This window comes from Narcine bancroftii, chromosome 9 (assembly GCF_036971445.1).
Source record: "Narcine bancroftii isolate sNarBan1 chromosome 9, sNarBan1.hap1, whole genome shotgun sequence".
Lineage (NCBI taxonomy): Eukaryota > Metazoa > Chordata > Chondrichthyes > Torpediniformes > Narcinidae > Narcine > Narcine bancroftii.
Window position 1 is genome coordinate 1276942 of NC_091477.1, and position 25898 is coordinate 1302839.

The 25898-nt window shown below is 37.9% G+C and overlaps 1 protein-coding gene across 6 annotated transcripts in view; it reads left to right on the top strand.

The window, feature by feature from the left end:
• Positions 1–25898, top strand: part of LOC138743113 (E3 ubiquitin-protein ligase RNF130-like) — a 131515-nt gene that overhangs the window by 10588 nt on the left and 95029 nt on the right. For all 6 annotated transcript variants that reach the window (XM_069897960.1, XM_069897959.1, XM_069897964.1 and 3 more), the window contains exons 2-3: positions 7037–7284; positions 24022–24093. In XM_069897960.1, the coding sequence (XP_069754061.1) occupies positions 7037–7284; positions 24022–24093 (320 nt within the window). The remainder of the gene's footprint in view (positions 1–7036; positions 7285–24021; positions 24094–25898) is intronic.

Sequence of the window (25898 nt, forward strand, 5' to 3'; positions counted from 1 at the left end):
TGAGCATAACTTCTCCCATGTTTCATTCTTTATCTTTATGTTTAGATCTTGTTCCCATTTTTGTTTAGTTTTACCATTTGTTTCCTCATTCTCCTTTTCTTGTAGTTTAATATACATGTTTGTTATAAATTTTTTGATTATCTTTGTGTCTGTAATCACATATTCAAAATTACTTCCCTCTGGTAACCTCAGACTGCTTCCCAATTTGTCCTTCAAGTAGGATTTCAGTTGGTAGTATGCCAACACTGTATCGTGAATTATATTATATTTATCCTTCATTTGTTCAAAGGATAATAATTTATTTCCCGAAAAGCAATTTTCTATTCTTTTGATCCCTTTTTTTCTCCCATTCTCTAAAGGAAAGGTTATCTATTGTAAAAGGGATTAGCTGATTTTGTGTCAGTATTAGTTTTGGTAGTTGGTAATTTGTTTTATTCCTTTCTACATGAATCTTCTTCCAAATATTGAGCAGATGATGTAATACTGGAGAATTCCTACATTGTACCAATTTTTCATCCCATTTATATAATATATGTTTGGGTATCTTCTCCCCTATTTTATCTAGTTCTAATCTAGTCCAATCTGACTTTTCCCTTGTTTGATAAAAATCTGATGGGTATCTTAATTGTGCGGCTCTATAATAATTTTTAAAGTTTGGCAATTGTAAGCCTCCTTGTTTATACCATTCTGTTAATTTATCTAGTGCTATCCTCAGTTTAACCCCCTTTCCATAAAAATTTCCTTATTTTCTTTAACTCCTTGAAGAATTTCTCTGTCAAGTGTATTGGCAATGCCCCTATTGGAATAATATGAATAATCTTTTTCCTTTGGGTGTTTCTTTCTCCATATAGCTATTAATTTCATATCCTGCATTAGACAATTTAAGTTTAGCTGATTTTTATACAGCATTTCTTCCAGTTTTATCTAATTAAAGGATCAAAATTAAAATCTCCACCTAACAAGATATGTCCTTGGGTATTCGATAAACATTTTTTAAAAACTTGCATAAATTTCTTATCATCCTCATTAGGTGCATATATTTTAAATAATATCCAAGATTCTGAATAAATTTGACAGTTTATTATTATGTATTGACCCGCTGGATCCATAGTTACTTTTTCTATTTTAATAGGTAAATTTTTGTTGATTAAAACTCCACTAGCTTTTGAATTATAAGATGATGCCAATATATAACCCACCCAATCTCTCTTCAATTTAAGATGTCTGCCTCTGTTAAATGTGTTTCTTGTATAAATGCTATATCTATTCTATTTTATTAGTGTCAATAATTTTTTTCCATTTAATCTGATTCTATATTCCATTAATGTTAATAGCTATACATTTGAATGTATTCGTTTTATTAATCTCAATTACTTTATGTACCACCATTTCAAGTCCTCCAACGCTATTCCTCTAAAAATACCTGTTTAAAAATTATTATTTTTGACTCTATCTGATGACACATGTAAAGAAAGAAAAAGTAACCCCCCCCCCCATTGAGTTGTTTTACTAACCTGTAAGACAACAAAACCCTTAACATCCTGGGTTGCTAAATAAACTACAATTGTCACCTGATCTTGCAGCATACTGTTCTACTTCCCCAGGCCCCCCCCCCCGAGAATTTATAAACATATTTTCCAAAAAAAATTAAAGCTTTTATACAATTAAATCCTTAACTTGTATAATAATAATAAACAGTCCATTTTGAATCAAAACAAATTTATGCGTAGTAACTTCAGATGTCCTTTTGTTGTATTAATTCCACTTTTTCTTGTTGATTTTCTGGCAACTGCTCAGCAAACTGTTGGGCTCTTTCTGGTTTAACAAAAAATCTGTTTTGTGTGCCTGGAATAATTATTTTCAAAGTGGCTGGATAAGTTAAGTAAATTTGTAGCCTTTCTTCCATAATATATATTTTTTGTTGAATTAAATTCTTTGTTTTTTTTAATAGTTTAAAACTTATCTGGATTAAAAAAAATATTTTACTTCCATTGTATTCCAATGGTCTTTTTCTTTTATTGGCTCGTCTAGCAGCCAGTTCTAATTTTTTTCTCTCTCTCTTACTGCTGTTGTAGCAATTTTACCAAAATGGATCGTGGTTTTTGATTTATTTGAGATTTCGGTGTCAAAGCCCTGTGAGCTCTTCCAATTTCAATATTGTCTTGAAATTCCTCAGCTCCTAAGACTTCGCGGGATCCATTGTTTTAAAAATTCTTTAATGTCTGTGCCCTCATTCAAACCTACTATTTTTATATTGTTGTGTCTGCTAAAATTTTCTAAAACATCAATTTTCTGAGCCAGTATTTTTTGTGTTTTAGTAACATTGTTATTCATAATATCTGTTTTTTCTTTCAAAACAGCCATATATACTTCCACACCTTTCACTCTTCAAATATTTTTTTCATGTCCATCATTACATTGACCACACGTTATATTTTAATATCACTTTCTAAAATACAGTTTCTATTAAGTTTAATTTTGGACATTAGTGATTCCATTAAAATTTTTATTGCTTATCAAAATATTGTATATCCGCTATTTGTGTTTGGTTTACCTTTCTCTTAATTTTTTTTGTTTCTTCTAATATTTCTGGATCCAGTTTTTCACTTGATGTTTCCAAATTAACTTCTATTATACTTGAAACAGCTTGTTGCCGACATCCTCTTTCTTCAGTGTCCTGTTTAAAATAAGTTCCGTGTATGTGTGACTCTTCATGCACATGTATTGACATTTCCTTTCACGACTCTGTGAGCCACTGCTGGTCTGTACTGCGTGGCACTGCCCCGAACTTTTTCGATTGCAGACCATGCAGATTGGGTTACCTTCTTTGGAACAGCTCCTGGATCCACTGAACAGGTAAGGCCTTCTTATCTTCTGTCGTTTTCGTTGCGTCTTCTCTGTTGACCATTGTAGGTTTTTCTTTTTTCAGTGCCATCTTCAAATTTTTCTCCAACTATTTAACTTTCCGATTTTAATTGTTTTAAATCAAAGCTTTACTTATTTACCACTTTTTAAAACTATTCTCCAGAGAGGGCTGGTTATACTGGACCAGTTACTACTCTATCGTGTGGCTCCCCCACCCCCCCCCCCCCCGCCTTCCTCCAGTGAACTCTTTCTTAATGATTTTGGTAATTCTAAAGTTTGGGTGATGTCTCTTACTGTCTTATTCTTGTTTTTAGCTCCATATTGTTGCCTGAATAGTCAACTTGAAGGTTTACATTCCCACCTAACTTACAAACCTTCTTTCAGAGCTCTATCAAGAGCATTCTGGATGGCTGCGTAACTGTGTGGTTTGGTTACTGCAGAGAAAGGGATTGGAGATAATTCACAGGACCATAAGAGAAGCAGGGTGGATCACTGGAGTCTCCTAACCCCCACCCATCATTATGATCTACTGGAGTTGTTGTCTGCAGAGGGCAAACAAAATCATTAAGGATTGCTTCCACTTTCTACAGCATCTATCAGGTGCTCCTGTCAGGGAAGAGATGGAGGAGTATGAGAGCCAGTACCACCAGGCTGAGGAACAGCTTCATCCCATGGGGAGTGAGAATGCTGAACAACCGAAGGAACTGCTCACACTGACCATTTGAGTCTCTCATATTCACAAAACAATATTTATTTATTTGTTTGTTTGTTTAGATAAAATACTTATTCTGCATATGTATTGTTTGAATGTGTGTATTGTCTGATTGTTTTGCATTGAGGACTAGAGAATGCTGTTTCACAGTGTTGTACTTGTGCATTCAGATGACAATAAACATGACTTGATAAACTTGGGTGGGTTTTGTGGTAGGCTATGAGGCAAGGAGGAATAACAGATGAGGAGAGAATTTCTGCCTGGCTGCTGTTACTGTTAATCTGCCATCGAGTTACTAGCCATATCATGAAGAAATATAACCACCTAAATTGTGATTGGATTTCCAACAGTAAATAATACTATATAAATTGTTTCACAAACTGTTACCCTTTCCCAAAACAGAGAGGAAAATGTTTATGATGTTCCTGTCAGTTTAATCACAAGAATGTCCCTTTAACAGATATTGGTGCTTGACTGAGGAAATACATTTATTTTGCATGAAAAGCATAATTTAGATCAACTATTACAGATTCCTCATATAACACTCTCCTTTGGCTGAATTTGTGCAAAAATTTTCCATCCTTTGTACAGAAATGTCCCAATTTTTAAGGGTCATTTTGTTCTGTTTAAACATTTAACCATGCACAAACTGAGCTCACATTTATGCCTTTCAACAGCTAGGATTTTGGAGCCAGATGTTTTAGTTCTTTAATATTTCACGCCACTCCCCACCACCCAATCCCTCCTCTTTGTTTGCTTTCATTGAAGCTCTGTAGCTGAATAGCAAAATATTATGTGTCACTGCATCATCCTGAAATGCCAAAATGATGGCAGGCTGGTAGGAAGCCAGCATTTAATGATGAAACAAAAAACCCTGGTGAGTACCGTGTGCTCTCTGGCTGGTGTTGAAGGTTAAGACAATTTTTGGATTTTATTCCAGAGAGTTCCATTTAATTATAAAGCAGTAATAACTTATGCAACAGTATACCAGCACATTCAACACAGCAGTGAAAGACAAAAGTGACTCATTGCGATCTTTTATGCTTGATTATTTGAGATAATAGCCAGCAGATGGCTGTTCTTTTAAACATTATAGAAATGTAAAATTATTAATCTTCATCGACAGACCTTGAGCAAATTAAATTTTATATCTCGGTATGATCATTACATTTTTAAAAAATTTAGACATGCACCATGGTAATAGGCCATTTCAGCCCATGAATGTGGGCTGCCCAATTTACAGCCCATTAACTGACATCCCTGGTACATTTTGAACAGTGGGAGGAAACCCAAGCCCCGGGGAAAACCCATGCAGACACATGGAGAGCTTAGAAACTCCTTACAGACAGCGTGGGATTTGAAGCATTGTCTGGTCCTGATTGCTGGTGCTTCCGTCCCCTGTATCATAATGGAAACTAATTTCCATAAATTTGATTGCCAATCACAATTCGGCAAAGATAGGCCTGCAATTTGCTCAGACCTTGATGAAGGACTCCAGCCCAAAACGTTGGCTACGTATCTTTATCTTTGCTACATAAAGTTTCACTGATCTGGCGAGTTTCTCCAGCATTGTGTTTTTACTTCAAGCACTGGATCTGTAGACTTCTGTGTTTTACTCCTTTCTCTTGGGTATGTGTCTGGTGTGTCACAACACTGTAGGAAGGTTGTGTCCTCGTTGGAGAGTATGCAGAAACGATTCAGGATACTACCATGTTGCCTGAATTGGAGGGTTTGAATTGCGTGCAGATTGCAGGCTGGGTCTGCTTTCCCTGGAGTGAAAAAGGCTGAGGTGACCATAATATATATGAGCTGAAGCAGGCCATTCGGCCCATTGAGTTGCTCTGCCTTTCCATTCATGAGCTGATCCATTCTCCCGCTCTGCCCCACTGAGATGGGCAGAGAAGTGGCAGATGACATTCAATTCAGTTAAGTGTGAATTGCTATATATTGGAAGATTGAACCCAAATATGGAGAACAAAGTTAATGGCAGAATTCTGAGCAGGGTGAAGGAACAGGGGACACGTGGTCCTCAAGGTGATGTGAGTTAAAAAGGCCAATAATGTGGTCTGTTCAGTTTTAGTTGGCTTGTAGCAGGAAGGATGTGGAAGTTTTAGAGAGGGTGGAGAGATGATTGAGCAGGATCCTGTCTTGATTAGAGAACTCGTCTTGGCGGAAAGGTTGAGCAGCTCGGTGTTCTTTATGGAGTGACAGAGGATGAGAAGTGACTTAATAGAGCTGTAAAAAATGGGCATAGAGTGGATAGTGACCACCTTTTCTCAGGTTCAGCAATGCCCATTACCAGAGGATGAATTAAGAAAAGTTTAGGGGATTATATCAGAGATGGGTTTTCATACAGAGTTTGGTGGGTACACTGTTGGGGATTTTGGTTGAGTCTCTGACAATAGGGCCGTTTCAAAGACTTTAAGGACATCCGTTTGTGTGTGTGAGCGCGCGCTGGGGGGGAGGGAAGAAGGGGTTAGATTAACGAGGAGTGGGTTTTTGTAGGTCGGCACCACATCATGAAGGGTCTGCAATGCGCTGTATTGATCTGTGTAAGAAGATTGAGGAGAATGATTAGACTTGGAACAGTGAAAAGGGTTCTTCTAAGAACAGTCTACTTTCGATGGTGAACCTGTAAAAGTTGTAGAGTTCTCTTGGCCCATCTAGTCCCTGCTGATTAGTGTGGTATTCTGGGCTAATCCCATTTGTTTGCAGTTTGTCCATATCCCTCCAAGCCCCACTTATCCACAAATTGGTTCAAAGGCCATTTGTTATTGTGTCTTCTTCTATTTCTTCTGGCATCATATTCCAGATGCATTCCCTCCTAAATCTTTCCCCTCTCACCTTAAACCTTTGCCCTCTTGTTCTAGAATTATTTACCCCCTCATGATTTTGCAAACCTCAAAGATTACCCCCTCAGCCACCTCCATCCACTCTAAGGAATAAAGATGCAGTCTCTCCAACTGATCCCTTCAATTTTGATAACATCCTGTTGAATCAACTGTGCATCCAATTTATTGATTTCTTCCTGTTCTTGGGCAACCAGTACTTGTAGTGCAGTTGTAAGAGGAGACTGGGGCAGGTCGGCCATAATTGTATATTGGGGCAGACTCACGGGGCTGAGTGGCCTACACCTGCTGCAGTAAACTCTCCAAGGTGGATTCAGACCTTTGTCTCTGGTTTAATAATTTTGATTTGTGGATTGTGTATAAAACTAGATTTATTTCTCTCCTGTGTTAGAGGGGATGCTAGGAATGCAGTTATCCAGGGTTAAACAATATTTAAAATGTTACTAGAACCTGTTTCTGATTAGTTTTTTAAATGCTGATCATGTTTTGGGATAGAAAATGGTTGCAGGAAGAAATGGGGTAGGAAATAAGGTTAAAACACCCAACACATCATCTTGAAACTTTTCATCTGATAAGTCTCGAGATTAAGTATTATTTTTGTTTCTTTCAGGAACTGGTAATATAGTCGCCATCATGATTTCAGAACGGAGAGGTCGTGAGATTCTGAACTATGTGGAAAGAAACCTCACTGTGTTGATGTCCATAGCAGTAGGATCATCGCATTCTCCAAAGTATAGCCGTGGCTCTCTGGTCTTCGTTTCTGTAACATTTATTATACTGATGGTTGCTTCGGTGACCTGGTTGATCTTTTATTTCATCCAGAAATTCAGATATGCAAACCTACGTGGACGGAATCAGGTCAGTAGCTTGCAATTTTAAGTACATACCTGGTATTTGTTTCAAATTTAGAGACACTCAATATACTATGTGTTAAGTGTGATTCCAAACTGAAATAGATTTGGCAACTAGATAACAGTTAAGACAAATGTATGGTAAATTATAGATTGTAATGGGCTGAACCATGCTAAACCATGAACTGGCTCACGGAGGTTTGGGTCGGTAAGAACAGGAAGTGCTGAAGTACTGGGCTTGTGGTCAATTGTCAGAGATTACATCATTTCCGGGCCCGGCGTCCCGAAGGCTGTCGGGAGCGAGGGTACTTCAAAAAAACGCGCTTAGAAGTTGTGAAGCAGTTGCTCTTACTCAACAACAACAACTGGAGAGTTTAGTTCTTCACTGAACAACTATAAGATTTAAACAAGGTGTTTGTTTAACACCTTAGAACCAGCCAAATGAAAGTGAAATTTTAAAACATTGGTGGAAGAATTATAGGCTGTAGAGGTAGAATGAATGGAATAGAAGACTTAAAAAATGAATATTACACAACTTGAAGCATATTTATCAGAAGCAGTAAATTACACACGTAAGTTTTTTACGGAGAGTGAGGAGCAGGTTGAGGAAAAAAATTCTTCAAAAAGTGGTTGTTTGATCATGGATTATTTTGATGCAGATAATGGTCCCAGTATATGGGACGTTGCTGCTTAGCAGAGCAACTGTTGAAATATTCTGTGTAGAAGAAGATAATGGGACTATTTGGACAATAACAATGCTTGGTTTGTTTCAGCGAAGTCCAAAAATACAGGATCCTGCATTATTATATAATGCTAAAACAGGGGAAGAAAATTACAAACCAATGATAGTAGAATTAAAAACAATGATTAAAAGTGAATTCTAATATTGGTTTTATGTTGCATTATAAAAGGATGGAGGAGATGGGAAGCTAAAAATTCTTAATCCATTTTGATTCTAAGTCTTGGAATTTATGAACTATGCGGTTGAAAGCAAAACTGCTCATGGGGAACAAAGAGAGTGGAGTTGGTAGGTAGGCGGCAAACCAAACCAGAAGAGTTGAAACACCTGAATGCAAATGGAAGTGGTCTTATTAGGAAGGTGCTGACCATACAAATATTGGTCTTCACTTTTGGTCACTGTGCTGCAGGAAAGATGTTGCCAGAACTTGGGTAAAAACACATCAAAAGACCTCAGCCAGTCTTTTCAATGTCCATAAAAAGCAAAGAGCAAAAGACCATCTGAGTTCTTCCAGCATTTTGGAGTGTTTTTACTGCAATCATAGTGTCTGCAGTCTTTGGTGTTTCTCCCAGAATTTGGGTGCATGAGCTACAGGGAGAGGTTGAGCAGTCTCAGGCTTTATTCTTTGGAACACAGGAGAATGAGGGGTGTAAGGTAAAACATCATGAGATGGGAATGTGTAAGGAGTTACCCTGCCCTGTACAGGGCTGTAACAAGATGTAAATGCATCCTTGTACTTACAAGATAAGAGAGACATTGATGGATTGAGAGGCAGGAAGCTAGCAGGGAAAGGATAGCAACAGTTTTAGTCATTGGACAAGTAATGATATGATGATGTTCTAAGCACATATCCAAGGGTATAAAAAATCACCATTTTGCTGATAACGGCAGAATGCATTCTCCGACTAACATGGTTGGTCGCAAGTGTTACAATCCGGTAATAAAGAACAAAGAACCCTGATTTCGACTCAGCCTGGTGTTTGTCTCACTCATTCATGAACAAAGCAGACCTAACAGGGGTAATCTCATAGAGGTATACAAATCTGAGAGGAATAGATCGGATGAGTGCAGAGTCTTTTGCCCAGAGTTGGGAAGTTGGTAACCAGAGGATATGGGTTTAAGATGAGATTTAACAAGATCCTGAGGGTAACTTTTTTTTACACTGAGGGTGGGAGTGTATGGAATGGGCTACAGGAAAAGGTTGTAGAGTAGAGGCAGATACTATTGCAATGTTTTAGAAAAGAATTGAATGGATACAGAGATAGGATAGGTTTGAGGGATATGGGCCAAATGCAGGCAAGTTGGACTAATGTGGCTGGGATATTTTGATAAGCATGAGCAAGTTCGGCTGAAGGGCCTATTTCTATGCTGTATGACTCTGCGCCACTCTCCTAACCATTCCTGTAGAAAGCAAAGATTGTTAAAAGTATCAGAGGGGCATGAGTCAGCTAGAAAGTTTGTATTCGGTGATGTCAATACTGGTAGAACATGTAAAGTAAATGGAAGAGACCATCAAACCATAGAACATTATAGTATAGAAGCAGGACCATTAGCCTTCTTGTCTGTGCTGAACTATTTTGCTAAGTCACACTGACCTGTACATGTCCAAATTTTTCTTAAATGTTAAAATTGAGCCTGCATTCACCACTTCATCTGGCAGTTCATTCCACTTTTCCATCACCTTCTGTTGAAGAATTTCCCTCTGTTTCCCCCTAAACCACTCCCCTTTCACCCTTAATCCATGTCCTCTGGTTTGTATTTCACTTAACCTCGATGGAAAATGCCTGCTTACATTTACTCACTCCATCTTAATTTTGTATATACCTCAATCAAATTACCCCTCATTCTTCTACGCTCCAGGGAGTAAAGTCCTAACGTTTAACTTTTCCCTGTAACTAAGTTCCTGAAGTCCGGGCAACATCCTAGTAAATCTTCTCTGCATTCTCAATCTTATTGGTATCTTTCCTGTACTTGGGTGACCAAAACTGCACATAATATTCCAAATTTGGCCTTATCAATGTCTTGTACAAATTCACCATAACATCCCAACTCATCCACTTAATACTTTGATTTATGAAGGCCAATGTGCTAGAAGCGCATCTTAAGACCCTATCTACCTGTGACATTACTTTCAGGAAATTGTGTATCTGTAATCCCAGATCCTGCCAAAATGCAACACCTCATACTTATTTTGCAGACCATTTTTCCAGATGGTTCAGATCCCTCTGCAACCTTTGAAAGTCTTCTTTGGAGTCCACTGCCAATTTTTGTGTCAGTCCTTGACCTTGGGGGTTTAAGTTAATAGTTTATTGAAAAGCCTTGACACAGGATGGGATAGTAAGGAAGCCATTTAGCATGCTTCCCTCTGTAGGACTAGGCATTGAATAGAAGAATTACCATGTCATGTTGCAGGTTACAAAACATTGGTTAGATCCAGAGAATTGGACAGCACAGAATCAGGCCTTCAGGCCAACCCACCTATGCTAAATCCATTTACCTTGTATTTGAGTTCGGTTGTAGCAGCAAAATAACTAACCATGTTAACTACATTGTTATCCAAATCATTAATATAACTGACAAGCAACAGTGAACCCAGCACACCACTGATCACTGGCCTCCAATTTAAATAATGATCCTTCGCAACCACATCTCTCTCTATAGATATATCTCTATAGATATAGTTGAGGGGATGAAGTATTTGGGAATAAAGATAGATAAAAGTTTACAAAATTTATTCAAATTGAATTATCTTCCCCCTACTTGTAAAGATTGAGGAGGACCTACACAGATGGACATACCTGCCTGTATCGTTGATAGACAGAATTAACTGTATTAAAATGAAGGTGATGCCAAGGCTACAATACCGCTTTCAATCTTTCCCCATATAGCTGCTCCAGAACTTAAAGGATGTGTCAGATATTTCTTGTGGAAGAATAGAGTCTTCATGGAGAAATTGACTTGGGACTATAGCATGGGAGGAATGAGGCTCCCAGACTTTAAAAAATATTATCGGACAGCCGAGGTGAGATTTATCACTTCATTTTTTGAGGGGAACAGTTTACTCTCTTGGGCACAAATTGGAGGAGATAGCAGGAGAAATTATTTACAAATGGAATACTAAAATAATAATGGAAAAAACAGTCAACCTGATACTAAAGCATGTAATCCAAATGTGGCAAAAAATAAACCAGGTTATTGGGTTAAAAGTAGGGCTGTCTCCTAAAATGCCACTAACCCAGAACAAATTAATCCCTATGACTATGGGTAACAAGATCCTGGACACCTGGTATCGAAGACTGTTATGAGAAGGGGAAGCTTATGTCATTCAAGAAATTCAAAAACAAATTTGACTTATCAAATAAGACCTTCCTCTGCTACCTTAAATTAAGATTTTTTTTGAGGAACAAGTTAGGCCTCAATGATCATTTCTGGAGCAGTAATGATGTTGTGTAGCGACATGTGGCTCTAATTCGAATGGGGGGGGGTCTCACTTAAATTAATCTCGGCTATGTTTCTCCTATTCCAAAGCGAGAGCCTGAAACCAGGTCTCCATAGTGAGGCAAAGTTGGGAGTCAGATCTAGGAACAACAAATTCTAAATGATGCTGGACCGACTTCTGCTGGGACAGCGTGACGGCAGTTATTAATGCCAGATATAGGCTGGTGCAATACAATTTCTTGCAGCAGCTATAACCTTACACTGCCAAAAATTTATAAGGTTAAATCAGAAATCCATGAATTGTGTTTTAGATGTGGAGTAGAGACAGGAGCTTTTGTGGATTCATTGCTGCTATGCATCAAGGGGAGACCCTTCTGGGTAGAATATGGGGACATTTTGAAAAAATGACAGATGGACTATATGCAGAATCCAGCGCTGTTCCTATTGGGGGATATTATGGTTGTGAGTCCGAGATTGTCCAAACACCAAATTCAATTTATGAAGGTCACCTTGGTGGAGGCCAGGAAATGCATAATGGTTACCTGGAAATCTGACTCAGCTAAGCACAAGATGGAATATGGAGATGCAAAGCTGTGTCCCCTGGAGAAAATTACTTTTAATTTAAGAGGGAGATATGACACATTCGTTGAGGTGTGGCAGCCATACTTGTGACACATTGAAGCGCAGGTGTGATTAGCCTTCCCAGGGCCTTTCTCAATAGGATTAAGCAAAAAACAGGATCACACAAGTTCTGAAATACTGAGAAAAAAGAGATAATTTGGAAGTCCTGCCAGCTCTGCCTTTTCCACCCCCCTCCATGTATTTGTATTGCTATTCTTAGTAATCAATTTTTATGCCCTTTACTGAGGTTGAAGTAGGAGGGAGGGTGAAAGATGGGGGTTGGGGAGGAGGGGAAAGGAAAAAGAGAGGTCTTGGCAAACAATGACCTGAAAAAGGGAGGATTGTTCCCCTACAATACCTGGCTAATAAGAGTCTAAAACAATAAATAAAATTTTCCACCTTGGTCACAACCTCTTCTCATTGCTCCCTTTGGGCAAAATGTACAGAAACCTGAAGACCAGGGCCTCTACATTCAAGAACAGTTTTTGTCCAACAGCTGTCAGGCTCTTGAACCTCCCTTGTCACAGGGGCTGCTCCGGCACCACAAAAATAACTGTCTGCACAATTCCTAAGTTTTTTTTTGCACTAGGATAACAATATATATTCTCTTTTTTTAATTTATTTTTATTTAATTCAATTAAGTATTGTGTTTTTCCTTTGTTTTTGTAGTTTAAGGTCTTTCTTTTTTAACTAAGAACCTGTTCAGCTGCAGCAAGTAAGAAGCTTAGTGCATACACACTTTGTATAAAGTATATAACAATCAACTTGTTATCATGATAAATATGGCAAATGTAGTTGATTTCATCACCTCCTTTGGCAGCACGTTTCATAGATCAACCACTTTGTACAAAAAAATCCCACATATCCTCTTTAAAACCATACTCTATATGTCCAGCCCTTTCAATATTCAGAAGGTTTCAATTAGACTTTTCCCTCCTCTTTCTAAACATAAGCAAGTACAGGCCCAGAGCCATTAAATGCTCCTCGTACGTTGGTTTGTGTGCCTTTTCTTTCCTCGACATGGGGACATCTTAGATTCCACCGTGGACAGTGTGGTCAGCACAATGGTGTTACCGTGGCCAGCGACTGGGGTTTGGATCCGGTTTGTACTTTCTACCCTTGCCTCCATGGGTTTCCTTCCACTTTTCAAAACTTACTGGGGGATTGCAGGTTAATTTTTTTTTTTTTTTTTTTTTTTTTAAATTTTTTATTTTTCACACCATAAATCACAATAGCCATGATATACACTTTTTCTTTTCCACACATTTACAGTGACTTTTTCTCCCTCCCCCCTCCCTCCTCCCAAGCCACCCCCCCATCCCTCCCCCCTCTCATCCATTTTAGTTATACAATCTAGGTTGCATTAATTCAGTTAGACAATGTTGTCATTCAACAAAAATACACCAGAAATTCTACTGAGTCCATTTTTTTCTTCTCTTCTCCTTCCATCAACTTAGGTAATGTTTGTTCCCGGTAGGTTTTCGCTATTGTATTTAATGTAAGGCTCCCATACTTGTTCGAATATTTCGATATTATTTCTTAAACTATATGTTATTTTTTCTAATGGAATACATTTATTCATTTCTATATACCATTGTTGTATTTTCAAATTATCTTCCAATTTCCAGGTTGACATAATACATTTTTTTGCTACAGCTAGGGCTATCTTAACAAATCTTTTTTGTGCATCCTCCAAGTCAATTCCAAATTCTTTATTTTTTATGTTACTTAGGAGAAAGATCTCTGGATTCTTTGGTATATTGTTTTCTGTTATTTTATTTAATATCTGATTGAGATCATCCCAAAATTTTTCTACTCTCTCACATGTCCAGATTGCATGAATTGTTGTTCCCCTTTCTTTTTTACATCGAAAACATCTATCAGATACTGTTGGGTCCCATTTATTTAACTTTTGCGGTGTAATGTATAGTCTGTGTAACCAATTATATTGTATCATACGCAGCCTCGTATTTATTGTATTTCTCATCGTTCCAGAGCATAACTTCTCCCATGTTTCCTTTTTTATCTTTATATTTAAATCTTGTTCCCATTTTTGTTTAGTTTTACCATTTGTTTCCTCATTTTCCTTTTCTTGCAGTTTAATATACATATTTTTTATAAATCTTTTGATTAACATTGTATCTGTAATCACATATTCAAGGTTACTTCCCTCTGGTAAACTCAAGTTGCTTCCTAATTTATCTTTCAAGTAGGATCTCAGTTGGTAATATGCCAGCGCTGTATCTCCCGTTATATTGTACTTATCTCTCATTTGTTCAAAGGATAAGAATCTACTTCCTGAAAAACAATTTTCTATTCTTTTAATCCCTTTTTTTTCCCATTTTCTAAAGGCAAGGTTGTCTATTGTAAAAGGGAGTAGCTTATTTTGCGTCAATATTAGTTTTGGTATTTGGTAATTTATTTTATTTCTTTCTACATGTATCTTCTTCCATATATTGAGGAGATGGTGTAATACTGGAGAAGTTCTATGTTGTACCAATTTTTCGTCCCATTTATATAATATGTGTTCAGGTATCTTTTCCCCTATTTTATCTAATTCTAGTCTCGTCCAGTCTGGTTTTTCCCTTGTTTGATAAAAATCTGATAGGTACCTTAATTGTGCGGCTCTATAATAATTTTTGAAGTTTGGCAATTGTAAGCCTCCTTGTTTATACCATTCTGTTAATTTGTCTAGTGCTATCCTCGGTTTCCCCCCTCTCCATAAAAATCTCCTTATTATTTTCTTTAACTCTTTGAAGAATTTTTCTGTCAGTTGTATTGGCAATGCCTGAAATAAGTATAGTATCCTTGGAAAAATGTTCATTTTAATACAGTTTATCCTTCCTATCAGTGTTAGTGGTAGCTCTTTCCAATGCTCTAAATCGTCCTGTAGTTTTTTCATTAGTGGATTGTAATTGAGTTTATATAATTGGCCTAGATTTTTGTTTATTTGCACACCTAGGTATCTTATTGCCTGCGTTTGCCATCTGAATGGGGATTCCTCCTTAAATTTTGAGAAATCCGCGTTATTCATAGGCATTGCTTCACTTTTATTTACGTTTATCTTGTATCCCGACACTTCTCCATATTCCTTCAATTTCTTATATAGTTCTTTTATTGATAGTTCTGGTTCTGTTAAGTACACTATCACATCATCCGCAAACAGACTGAGTTTATATTCCCTGTCTTTTATTTTTATTCCTTTTATATTATTATCTCTTCTTATCGATTCTGCTAGTGGTTCTATAGCTAGCGCAAACAATAATGGTGATAGTGGGCATCCCTGCCGCGTTGACCTGCTTAAGTTAAATTGCTTTGATACATGTCCATTTACTGTCACTTTCGCTAACGGTCCCTTATATAATGCTTTAATCCAATTAATATACTTCTCCGGTAAACTGAATTTTTGCAATACTTTGAACAAGTAATTCCATTCTACTCTGTCGAAGGCCTTCTCTGCGTCTAAAGCAACTGCTACTGCCGGTGCTTTATTTCCTTCTACTGCATGAATTAAGTTAATAAATTTACAAATATTGTCTGTTGTGCGTCTTTTTTTGATAAATCCAGTTTGGTCTAAATTTACCATTTTCGGTACCTGTTCTGCTAATCTGTTCGCTAATAGTTTAGCTATTATCTTATAATCTGTGTTTAGCAAAGATATTGGTTTATATGACGCTGGTGAGAGTGGATCTTTCCCTTGTTTTAGTATCACTGTAATTATTGCTGTTTTACATGAATCTGGTAAGTTTTGTGTCTCATCAATCTGGTTGATTACATCCAGGAGGGGCGGTATTATTAGGTCTTTAAATGTTTTGTAGAATTCTATTGGGAGTCCATCCTCTCCTGGTGTCTTATTATTTGGTAAATTTTTTATTATCTCTTGTATTTCTACTGTTCCAAATGGTTCTGTTAATTTATTTTGTTCCTCTATTTGTAGTTTTGGTAGTTCAATTTTAGTCAAAAATTCATCTATTTTCCCTTCTTTCCCTTCGTTTTCGGTTCGGTATAATTGTTCATAGAATTCTCTGAAGTTTTCCTTAATTTCTTTTGGATTATATGTAATTTGTTTGTCTTTTTTCCTTGTTGCCAATACCGTTTTCTTAGTTTGCTCTGTCTTAAGCTGCCATGCTAGGATTTTGTGTGTTTTTTCCCCTAGTTCATAATATTTCTGTTTTGTCTTCATTATATTCTTCTCCACCTTATATGTTTGTAATGTTTCATATTTTATTTTTTTATCCGCCAATTCTCTTCTTTTGGTTGTATCTTCCTTTATTGCTAATTTTTTTTCTATGTTTATTATTTCCCTTTCCAACTGCTCTGTTTCCTGATTATAGTCCTTCTTCATCTTGGTTGCATAACTTATTATTTGCCCTCTAATGAATGCTTTCATTGCGTCCCATAGTATAAACTTATCTTCCACTGATTCCGTATTTACTTCAAAGTACATTTTTAATTGTTTTTCAATAAATTCTCTAAAATCCTGTCTTTTAAGTAGCATGGGGTTTAATCTCCATCTATACATTCTTGGAGGGATGTCTTCTAGCTCTATTGCCAATAACAGGGGTGAGTGGTCCGATAATAGTCTAGCTTTATATTCCGTTTTCCTAACTCTCCCTTGTATGTGGGCTGATAACAGGAATAGGTCTATCCTTGAGTATGTTTTATGTCTAGTCGAGTAGTATGAGTATTCCTTTTCTTTTGGGTTTTGTTTCCTCCATATGTCCACAAGTTTCATTTCTTGCATTGATTTAATTATAAATTTGGTTACTTTGTTCTTCCTGTTAATTTTTTTCCCCGTTTTATCCATATTTGGATCCAAATTCAGATTGAAATCCCCTCCTATTAGTATGTTCCCTTGCGTATTAGCTACCTTCAAAAAGATATCTTGCATAAACTTTTGATCTTCTTCGTTAGGTGAATATATATTAAGTAGATTCCAAAGCTCTGAATATATCTGACATTTTATCATAACATATCTCCCTGCTGGATCTATTATTTCCTCTTCTATTTTAAATGGCACATTTTTGCTAATTAATATAGCCACTCCTCTTGCTTTTGAATTATACGATGCTGCTGTTACATGTCCTACCCAATCTCTCTTTAATTTCTTGTGCTCCAATTCAGTTAAATGTGTTTCTTGGACAAATGCTATATCTATTTTTTCCTTTTTCAGTAAATTTAGTAGTTTCTTCCTTTTAATTTGGTTATGTATTCCATTAATATTTAGAGTCATATAGTTCAGCGTAGCCATTTTATATTTTGTTTATCTTCTCTTTCCGTTTTTCCATCATTACCTTTCCTCCTTTTCCATTTCTGTTTTCTTATTTTCAACTCTTTACCAGACAACATTCCTACAACATCCAACATTTTCCTTATTCTCCTATTTCTATCTTCTTTATCCCCAATCTCCCCTTCCCCTCCTGAGTTGCCCTTTATCCCTTGTCGGACAACCACATCTCCCCTCTCCATTTGGATTTGCGAATCCACTCGCAAGCGTCAACTGATTTTGCAGTGACCGCTCTTTTCCCCCCACCCAGCCCCCCCCAGAAAAGATTTCGTTTTTTATATGTCACAAAGGTCACTCTTTTAGTTCCCTCCTTATTCTCTCTATTCCATTACCTTCCCTTATTAATTCTTGTCTATACTTTCTATGTTTTCCTCTAATTACAGATACTTTCACATATGCCCGTTGTCTCTATTCACTCTTATACCTCTTTACCCGCATACATATCAATCGTGGTCATTTTTACCCTCCTTACCCGTCTTCATCCCTCAGTCTATTTTTGTCTTTACCCACATACATATCAATCGTGATAATTTTTGCTCTCATTACCCGTCTTCATCCCTCAGTCTATTTTTGTAATTGTTCTGCAAATTTTCGTGCTTCTTCTGGATCCGAGAATAGTCTGTTTTGTTGTCCTGGAATAAATATTTTCAATACCGCAGGATGCTTCAGTGTAAATTTATATCCTTTCTTCCATAAAATCGCTTTTGCTGCATTGAACTCTTTTCTCTTCTTTAGGAGTTCAAAGCTTATATCTGGATAAATGAAGATTTTTTGCCCTTTGTACTCCAGTGGTTTGTTGCCCTCTCTTACTTTTTCCATTGTCTTCTCCAGCACCTTTTCTCTTGTAGTATATCTTAGGAATTTTACTAAATAGATCTTGGTTTTTGTTGTGGTTGTGGTTTAGGGGCCAATGCTCTATGTGCCCTTTCTATTTCCATTTCTTGCTGTAGTTCTGGACATCCTAGGGCCTTAGGGATCCATTCTTTTATAAACTCCCTCATATTCTTGCCTTCTACATCTTCCTTAAGGCCCACTATCTTTATGTTATTTCTTCTGTTATAATTTTCCATTATATCTATTTTTTGGGCTAGTAATTCTTGTGTCTCTTTAGTTTTTTTATTAGATTCCTCCAATTTCTTTTTTAAGTCTTCTACCTCCATTTCTGCTGCTATTGCCCGTTCTTCCATCTTGTCCATTTTTTTCCCCATTTCTGTTAAGGTCATATCCATTTTATTTATTTTCTTTTCTGTGTTGTTTATTCTTCTTCTTAAATCATTGAATTCCTGTGTTTGCCATTCTTTAAATGACTCCATGTATCCTCTAACAAGAGCAAGTACCTCCTTTACCTTGCCTATCTTTTCTTCTTCTATTTCCCTGTACTCTTCCTCTTCCTCTTCTTCTTCCTCTAGGTTGACCATCTGTTGTTTCTTTGCTGCCCTTTCCTCCTCTTCTTTCTTGTTTCCATTGTCTTCTGTGGTGTCTTCTTGCTGCAGGTGTTCTGCAGCTGTCGTTGCCGGCTGTGGAGATCGACTCCCCAGCTGGTCCCCCCTCCCGTCGGTGTGTTTTTTTGTATGCGCATCGCGCATGCGCGACTCCTCGCGCATGCGCGGTTGCGCACTTTTACTCGGCTCTGTGAGCCATTGTTGTAGTTCTCTTTCTACCGACCTGAGGTAGTGGGGTCTTCTCTCCGCAGCGGGCCTCTTCGGACAGGTAAGGCCTTCACCTTTTTCCTCCGTTGTCTTCTCTTCCTCTCTTCTTTCCGTTGATTTTGATTTTTCTCCTTTTGTCTCCATCTTCTTTCCACCTTTATATTCACTTTTCTTTAACTTGTATTTCTGTGCCTTTGTATTTTCTCTCGTTTTTCCCGACTTTTCTGGAGAGGGCTGGAGTTCACCGTCCGGCCACTACTCCATCACGTGACTCCTCCCGGGATTGCAGGTTAATTGAGTGTAATTGGGCAGCATGGGCTGGAAGGGCTGGTTACTGTGTTTATGTCTAAATCTAAAATATCCACAGGATCTCCACAAATCTGACGCTATTCAATTATATTCAGAATGTTATAAACATGAATTTGCTGATTCTGTAGCTGCTCTTATAATCTCCATTAGGATAATTGCAGTCATTTCATTATTGTGCATCATTTTGTAATATGCAAATTTGCTCATGTTGTCTCCTTACAACGACTTGTTGGAATTAATGTCTACTCAGAAGTAAAATAGCTTCTTTATTTTTCTTTCACTGGAAAGTTGACCTCATTATTCTCTTCCCAGTGCCATAGCAGTTTATTCAATTAATATTGTCACCACACATTTTTTCTGCAATCACTCTTGCTGGAAATGTTTGACTGTAATTACACTCCTGATTCCCTTCTTTGATGTTTACTGTGACAAGAATGTTGTTGAACTTCACAATTATGGCAGTTAATGGTATTTGTCTCTGAAACCTCACCAGACTTTGTGAATATGGAACAATAACACATTAAGAGGCCTTTCAGCCTACAGTGAATGTGCATTTAACTAAACGCATCTTCCTGCACATGATCTACACCCCTCCATTTGCTACTTATTTTGCCTGTATCTGTCTAAATGCTACTTCACTTTGCTATTCGACTTATTTCCACCACTTCTCCTGGAAGTTTGTTCCAGACATTATCACTTTCTGTGTGGGGGGGAGGGGGGGGAAGGTTTCATAAATCTCTCCTTTAAGTTTGGACCTCTCACCTTAAAGCTATTGCTGTCCAGTATTTGACAGTTCAACCAGGGGGAAAAAATGGTCTGACTGTCTATCCAATGTATCCAATGTCTCTTATAATTTTGTATACTTGCATCAGGTTGCCTTTTTGGCCTCTGACACTCCAGGAGAAATGATGCAAATTTGTCTAACATAATCGAGTTACAAGGAAAGGTTAAATAGGTTAGGACTTTATTCCCTGGAGTGTAAAAGAATGAGAGGAGATTTGACAGAGGTATTTAAAATTATGAGGGGGATAGACAGTAAATGTAGGTAGATTTTTTTCCACTGAGGATAGGTGAGATACAAACCAGAGGACATGGGTTAAGGGTAAAAGTTTAGAGGGGACTTCTTCACACAGAGAGTGGTGGGAGTGTGGAACGAGCTGCCAGCTGAAGTGATTAATGTGGGCTCCATTTTAATTTTTTAAGAAGAATTTGGACAGGTAGATGGATGGGAGAAGTGGGTGCAGGTCAGTGGGACTCGGCAGAATAATAGTTCAGCATGGACTAAAAGGGCCAAAGGGCCTGTTTCTGTGTCGTATTGTTCTATGGTTCTCATTATTCTTTAATCCAGGAGATGTGCACCCTGTCCAAAACTTCCACATCCTGAAATGTGCAGACCAGAACTGCATTCAGTACTGGAAATGTGGCTTAACCCAAGTTTTATACAGCTGCAACATGACTTCCCAATTTTTTGGGCATGTGAATTTTCTATGGATTTCTGCATTTTTAAAATTGATTTTCCGCTTTTTAAAAATGATTTCCATGTTTTTCACCCCTTCGCTCACCAGCACTGTTGCCTCTTACAGCTGTGACTGCCAGTCCAATCGTACGCTCGCTCACTGCTCCCTTCCTCATCGTTGTTTAGGTCACTGACACATGAATGGTGCACCACGAAAGAGGTGGGCTGTGCATGTGCAGGCGCGCCTGTGTGCGCACGGCTACGGGACCAGGGCAAGCGAACGCAGTGAGTCAACACATGACGGTCGCCTGGTATTGGCCTCCGAGGCAGCAGGAATAGTGGCTCTTTTCAAGGAACTGCGGCATTTTGAGGCCACCTTAACTGAAATTCAAGCTGCAACAGTTTGTAAAGAGATTCTGAGCCCACTTTATACTGCTGGGGAGCTGTTAAGGGCAAGTACTGTTCACCATTGAGACTAAAGAAATTGCTCTGTATCTCAGTTTTAAATGGGTGCCCTTCAATCCTGACATTGTGCCCTCTTGTCCTAGACTCCCCTATCATGGGAAACAACTCTGCCTCAAGTACCCTATCCAAGACTTTCAAGATTTGAAAGCTTCATGAGGTCGACCACCCCCCCCCCCCCTTCCCCATTCTGAACTCCAAGCAATCTGAAAACTTGCTAATCATGCCATGTATGTTTTCATCTTAATCATTGATATCGGCAACAAACAGCATTGGGTGCAGCACTGAACCCTTGTGCCACATTACTCACAGGCCTCCAATACGAAACCTTCCTCCAGAACCCTCTCTGCCAACGTCAGATTGCATTGTAACTAACAGGAAGTATCTTAGTTGGGACATTAGTCCTCTGTTGCAGTGCCTTCAAAGAGAACTTTGTTTTCTTTACTAAGACCAGATACCAGAAAGCAGGGGTATTCACAATGTTTGTCAGCTAAACTGCATGATTGCAATGGTGAATATATGTGAACCATAATTTATTTATGGTGCAGTTTGATGACTGTTTAGATGAAATGGCTGACTGGCAGTAACAGATAGTTCTTACATATAGTTTTACATTGGGCCATTTATTGTCAACTTTTGGCCTTATTGCAAAATAGTTTTGCTTGTGGTCTAGAATTATCTTGTGTACAGGAAGTGAAAATGGGCTGATTCCATATTCTTTCCTTCCACAAAGTGCCTTTTCTGCTGGATAGGTTAAAGCGGATTTCCTATCAAAGGGCAATCTGCCAATCACTCACACTGATAGCTCAATGGTTAGAGCACTGTTCTTGTAAACCGGGGTCACGAATTTGATCCTCGCGTGGGCCTCATTTCTGTGAGGGGCACTAGACAAAGTGGCGACTCAGTCTTCCTTATGGTAAACGAAGTTAAAGAATTTCATGTAGGTTACATTCTAATTGTAGTATTATGTGACAATAATGGAACCTTTACCACAGCTCCACAATTATAACAAAAAAATCTGCAATACATCTTTATGATGCTAAAGGAAACCAGTGCACTTGGCAGAAAGCCATGTGGTCACAGGGAAAGTTGTGTTGAAGACTCGAGGAGCTTCTATTATTTAGCGTTGGTAAATGGCAAATAGAAAATCAAAAAGCAACATGTGAGAGAGAATAAGTGAAGAGCTACAGGGAAATGAGAAGGAAGCTGAGAAAGCTGTTGGGAATCAGGATGGACTAATTGATCAAATAGCTGCCATTTGCATTTTAATATGTAAATAGGTTGTTTTTGGCAGTTGTGACTCTAGCTACCAGGAGGTATGATTTGTCATTTCTCTTTTTGCATCATCTACCTTAACGTAAAGAACAGCAATGTTTGTTAGTGATGGCTGTGAAGATTTAATGCAGAAGGGAAATACCTTCTGTGTTATGCCTCGCATCTAATTTTTATTTGGGAAAAAGGCATATGCCATGATTTTTTTTACTGTTTCCCAGCCTCGGTTTGTTGCCTCTATACAACAGTGAGCGTGGAAGAGTAAAAATGGAATGCTGGAGAGACTCAGTAGGTCAAACAATGTCCTTTATATAGCAAAGATAAAAATAAATAACTGACGTTTCGGACCTAAGACCTTCATCATGTCTTGAGAGGGGTTCTTCATTTGTGGTTGTAAAGTGGAAGGAAATTCATTGCTCCGTGTAATCTAAGAAACTTCCCCAACAAGCAATTCTTAGATTTTCCAGCAAGTCTTTATTTAAAGATTGCTTTTTGAACTTTAGTTGTATTTATCGACCAGCTTTTCAACCTGAAAGCATAACATTTTAAACTGACAAATTTCTCCAGTAGAATTTTGTAATTTTAGAAAGTTATGTATTTTATTCGGGAAAAAAAAGAACCCTTCTGGAATAAATTGTTATCTTTGTTTTTTAAAAGAAATGAGTCAGTGAACTTGGTGGACAATAATTTTCCCAAAGAATGGAAAGGCATGGCTCCAATCCATGTTGCTGAACTGATCTTGTTTCTATATTGTTAATTCTGTGTATGATCACAAGATAATTGTAGCTGAGGAATGGCATTTGAACCTACCGTACTTGGTTCATCCCATCATCTTGTTACATTTTATTTCATTTTAATGATTCCAAAATGTTTGCCTGCATTTCTCAGAACTTGTTTATGAAAACAGTTTATGAAAAATTTCTGAGGCTAATCATAACATGAACTGTGGCTAATTTAAACCCAACCCTCCACCCCCAGTTCTGTTCCAGAGTTTAATGTAGATTAATATTTCAGGTTATCACTTTTATACAGTTTTAAAAACTATTTACATATGCTCTGAACACTCAAATACTGTTCTGAAGATTAAATTTCTCTCATCTTTCCCATAAACCAGACGAGGCTGAACAGCTAAATTTTATTTGGTGTCTTTATTAATTATGAAAAATGACCAAAATAAACGTAGTACTTAAATGTTTCCTGATCAGAGAAGTGTGTGAAAAACAAGATATTACACTATCCAGTATCATTCCAGAAACGTTTCCTAATATGTTAAATACGGTGCAGCACATATGTAAATATATTTTGTTAAAAAACATACAAGATGAAAGTTCTGAGACAAGGTTTCAGCTGTTACTTGTTTGTAACTTTGCATTATTGGAGGATGATTCAAGCTTGCACAATCAGCCAAGCAATTTAAATGTTATGAAGAATAATGCAAGTTGATGTTTTTTTGCAGTTTAGGTAGTGTAAAAACCTAAACTAATTTTCTTTATTTACTTGCATAAATCTAGCGTCATTTGGGAGATGTTGCCAATAAAGCAATCAAGAAGTTAACCACAAGAACAGTTAAAAGAGGAGATAAGGTAAGTAGTGATATTGACACAATTTCAGTTGCCAATTTTTTTTGTGTTGTACTAAGCCAGGGGTGAGTAACCTTTTAATTTTTAATTTAGACATACAGCACGGTAACAGCCCATGAGTACATACTGGGGGTGTAGGTTAATTGGGTGGCATGGACTCGTGGGCTGAAATGGCCTGTAACCATGCTGTAGGTCTAAATTAAAAATTCAAAGGTTGCCCACCCAGTTCTAAGCCAAGTTTCAATACCTAGTGCCATTTTACTTTGTCGGCCCATGTTTGATGTGAGATTTGTCATATACATAATTACAATGTACAGATGTTCTGAAATTCTTGCTGTTGGTGCGTCACCAACTTTAAAAATACACCAAAATTACAGTAATCAAACTTTACCATAGATGCAAGAACATAGAGTAGTTACAGATATAAGAAAGAAATTACAGATGGAGTTTAAACAAAGCAAGTGTGAAATGTTGGACTTGGAAGGTCAAATGTAAGGGGAGAAAATACAGTTAATAATATGACCTTTAATAACATGGTTATACTGAGGTCTAAATCCATAGCTCTCTTGAAAGTGGCCATGCAAGTAGATAAGATGGTAAAGAAGGCACTATGGTATGCTTGGAGTGAAACACAAATGTCTGTATACAGCCAAACCGCTGATTGCGAGCCACATGCGGCTCTTTGACATATAATGTGCGGCTTGTGGAAATATGTTGGCTGAGACAGGAATCGTACAAGCCAGTGCTCACAATGGTAGTGTTAATGGCTTGCGATTGTGTGATTGTTGAGGCTCTCAAATATCTAAAGTTTATCATATGTGGCTCTTATATTAAGCAAGTTTGGCCATCTCTAGCATAGACTCAGGCCTGAAATGTCGGTTGTATATTTTTACCTCCTATAGGTGCTGCCTGACCTGCTGAGTTCCTCCAGCAATTTTGTCTTTTTATTTTTATGGTATGCATGCCTTCATTGGGTGAAGCACTGGGTAGAGGTATAAAGAGATCATAATGTAGTAATGTTGCTCCATTACTGTGAGAATAAGGAGGCTTTGGAAAGGGAACAGAAAAGATTGACCAGGATAGTACCTGAATTAAAGGGTATGAGCTCAAAAGAGAGGTTAGACAAAGTTGGGTTGATCTCTCAGACTATTGGAGGCTGAGGGTGACCTGTTAAGTTTATAAAATGTAGCCAGAAGTTTAATAGTGGATATGTTAGTGATTTGTCATTACCTTGGTGCATTTTAGGCTCGGAATTGATTCCCAAGTAGCATTCTTCGTGGGCCTGCCCTTGAGTAAATTTCCAGCAATGTGGTGAGGAAGTTGCCGTCTGAAATCTAAATTGCTGAAAATTCCCTTTGTACAGCGCTTTGACTTGTGAACAACATAGTTTGCTCTTGCCCTCTCTATGATTAATTAACATAACAAACACGCTTTCTGTTACATCATGGTTTAGGCAAAACTTCCTGATTACGTTTATGATCCTGTAATGTTGGTGTTTTCAAATTGCAGGATCCGGGTGCAATTACTGGGTCAAGTCACAGTTGGACCTACCTGTCAAATCGCCAAGCCACCATTTAAGGGGATCCTGCCCCCGTGATGAGTGATGCATCACGCACTCACTAAAAGTATCGGTTGTCAATCGCCATCCCCCTCCGCCAGCTGTCGGTACCTATCCCCCCCCCCCCCCAGTAATTTCCCCCCTGCCCAAGCGACGTCTCGCTGGTGTAAATGGGGAGAGTGGTTTTGCTGCCGTGATGCGCTGCTCTAGTTCACGGCAATGGATCAATGTGGGAGTGCAGGAGCAATGG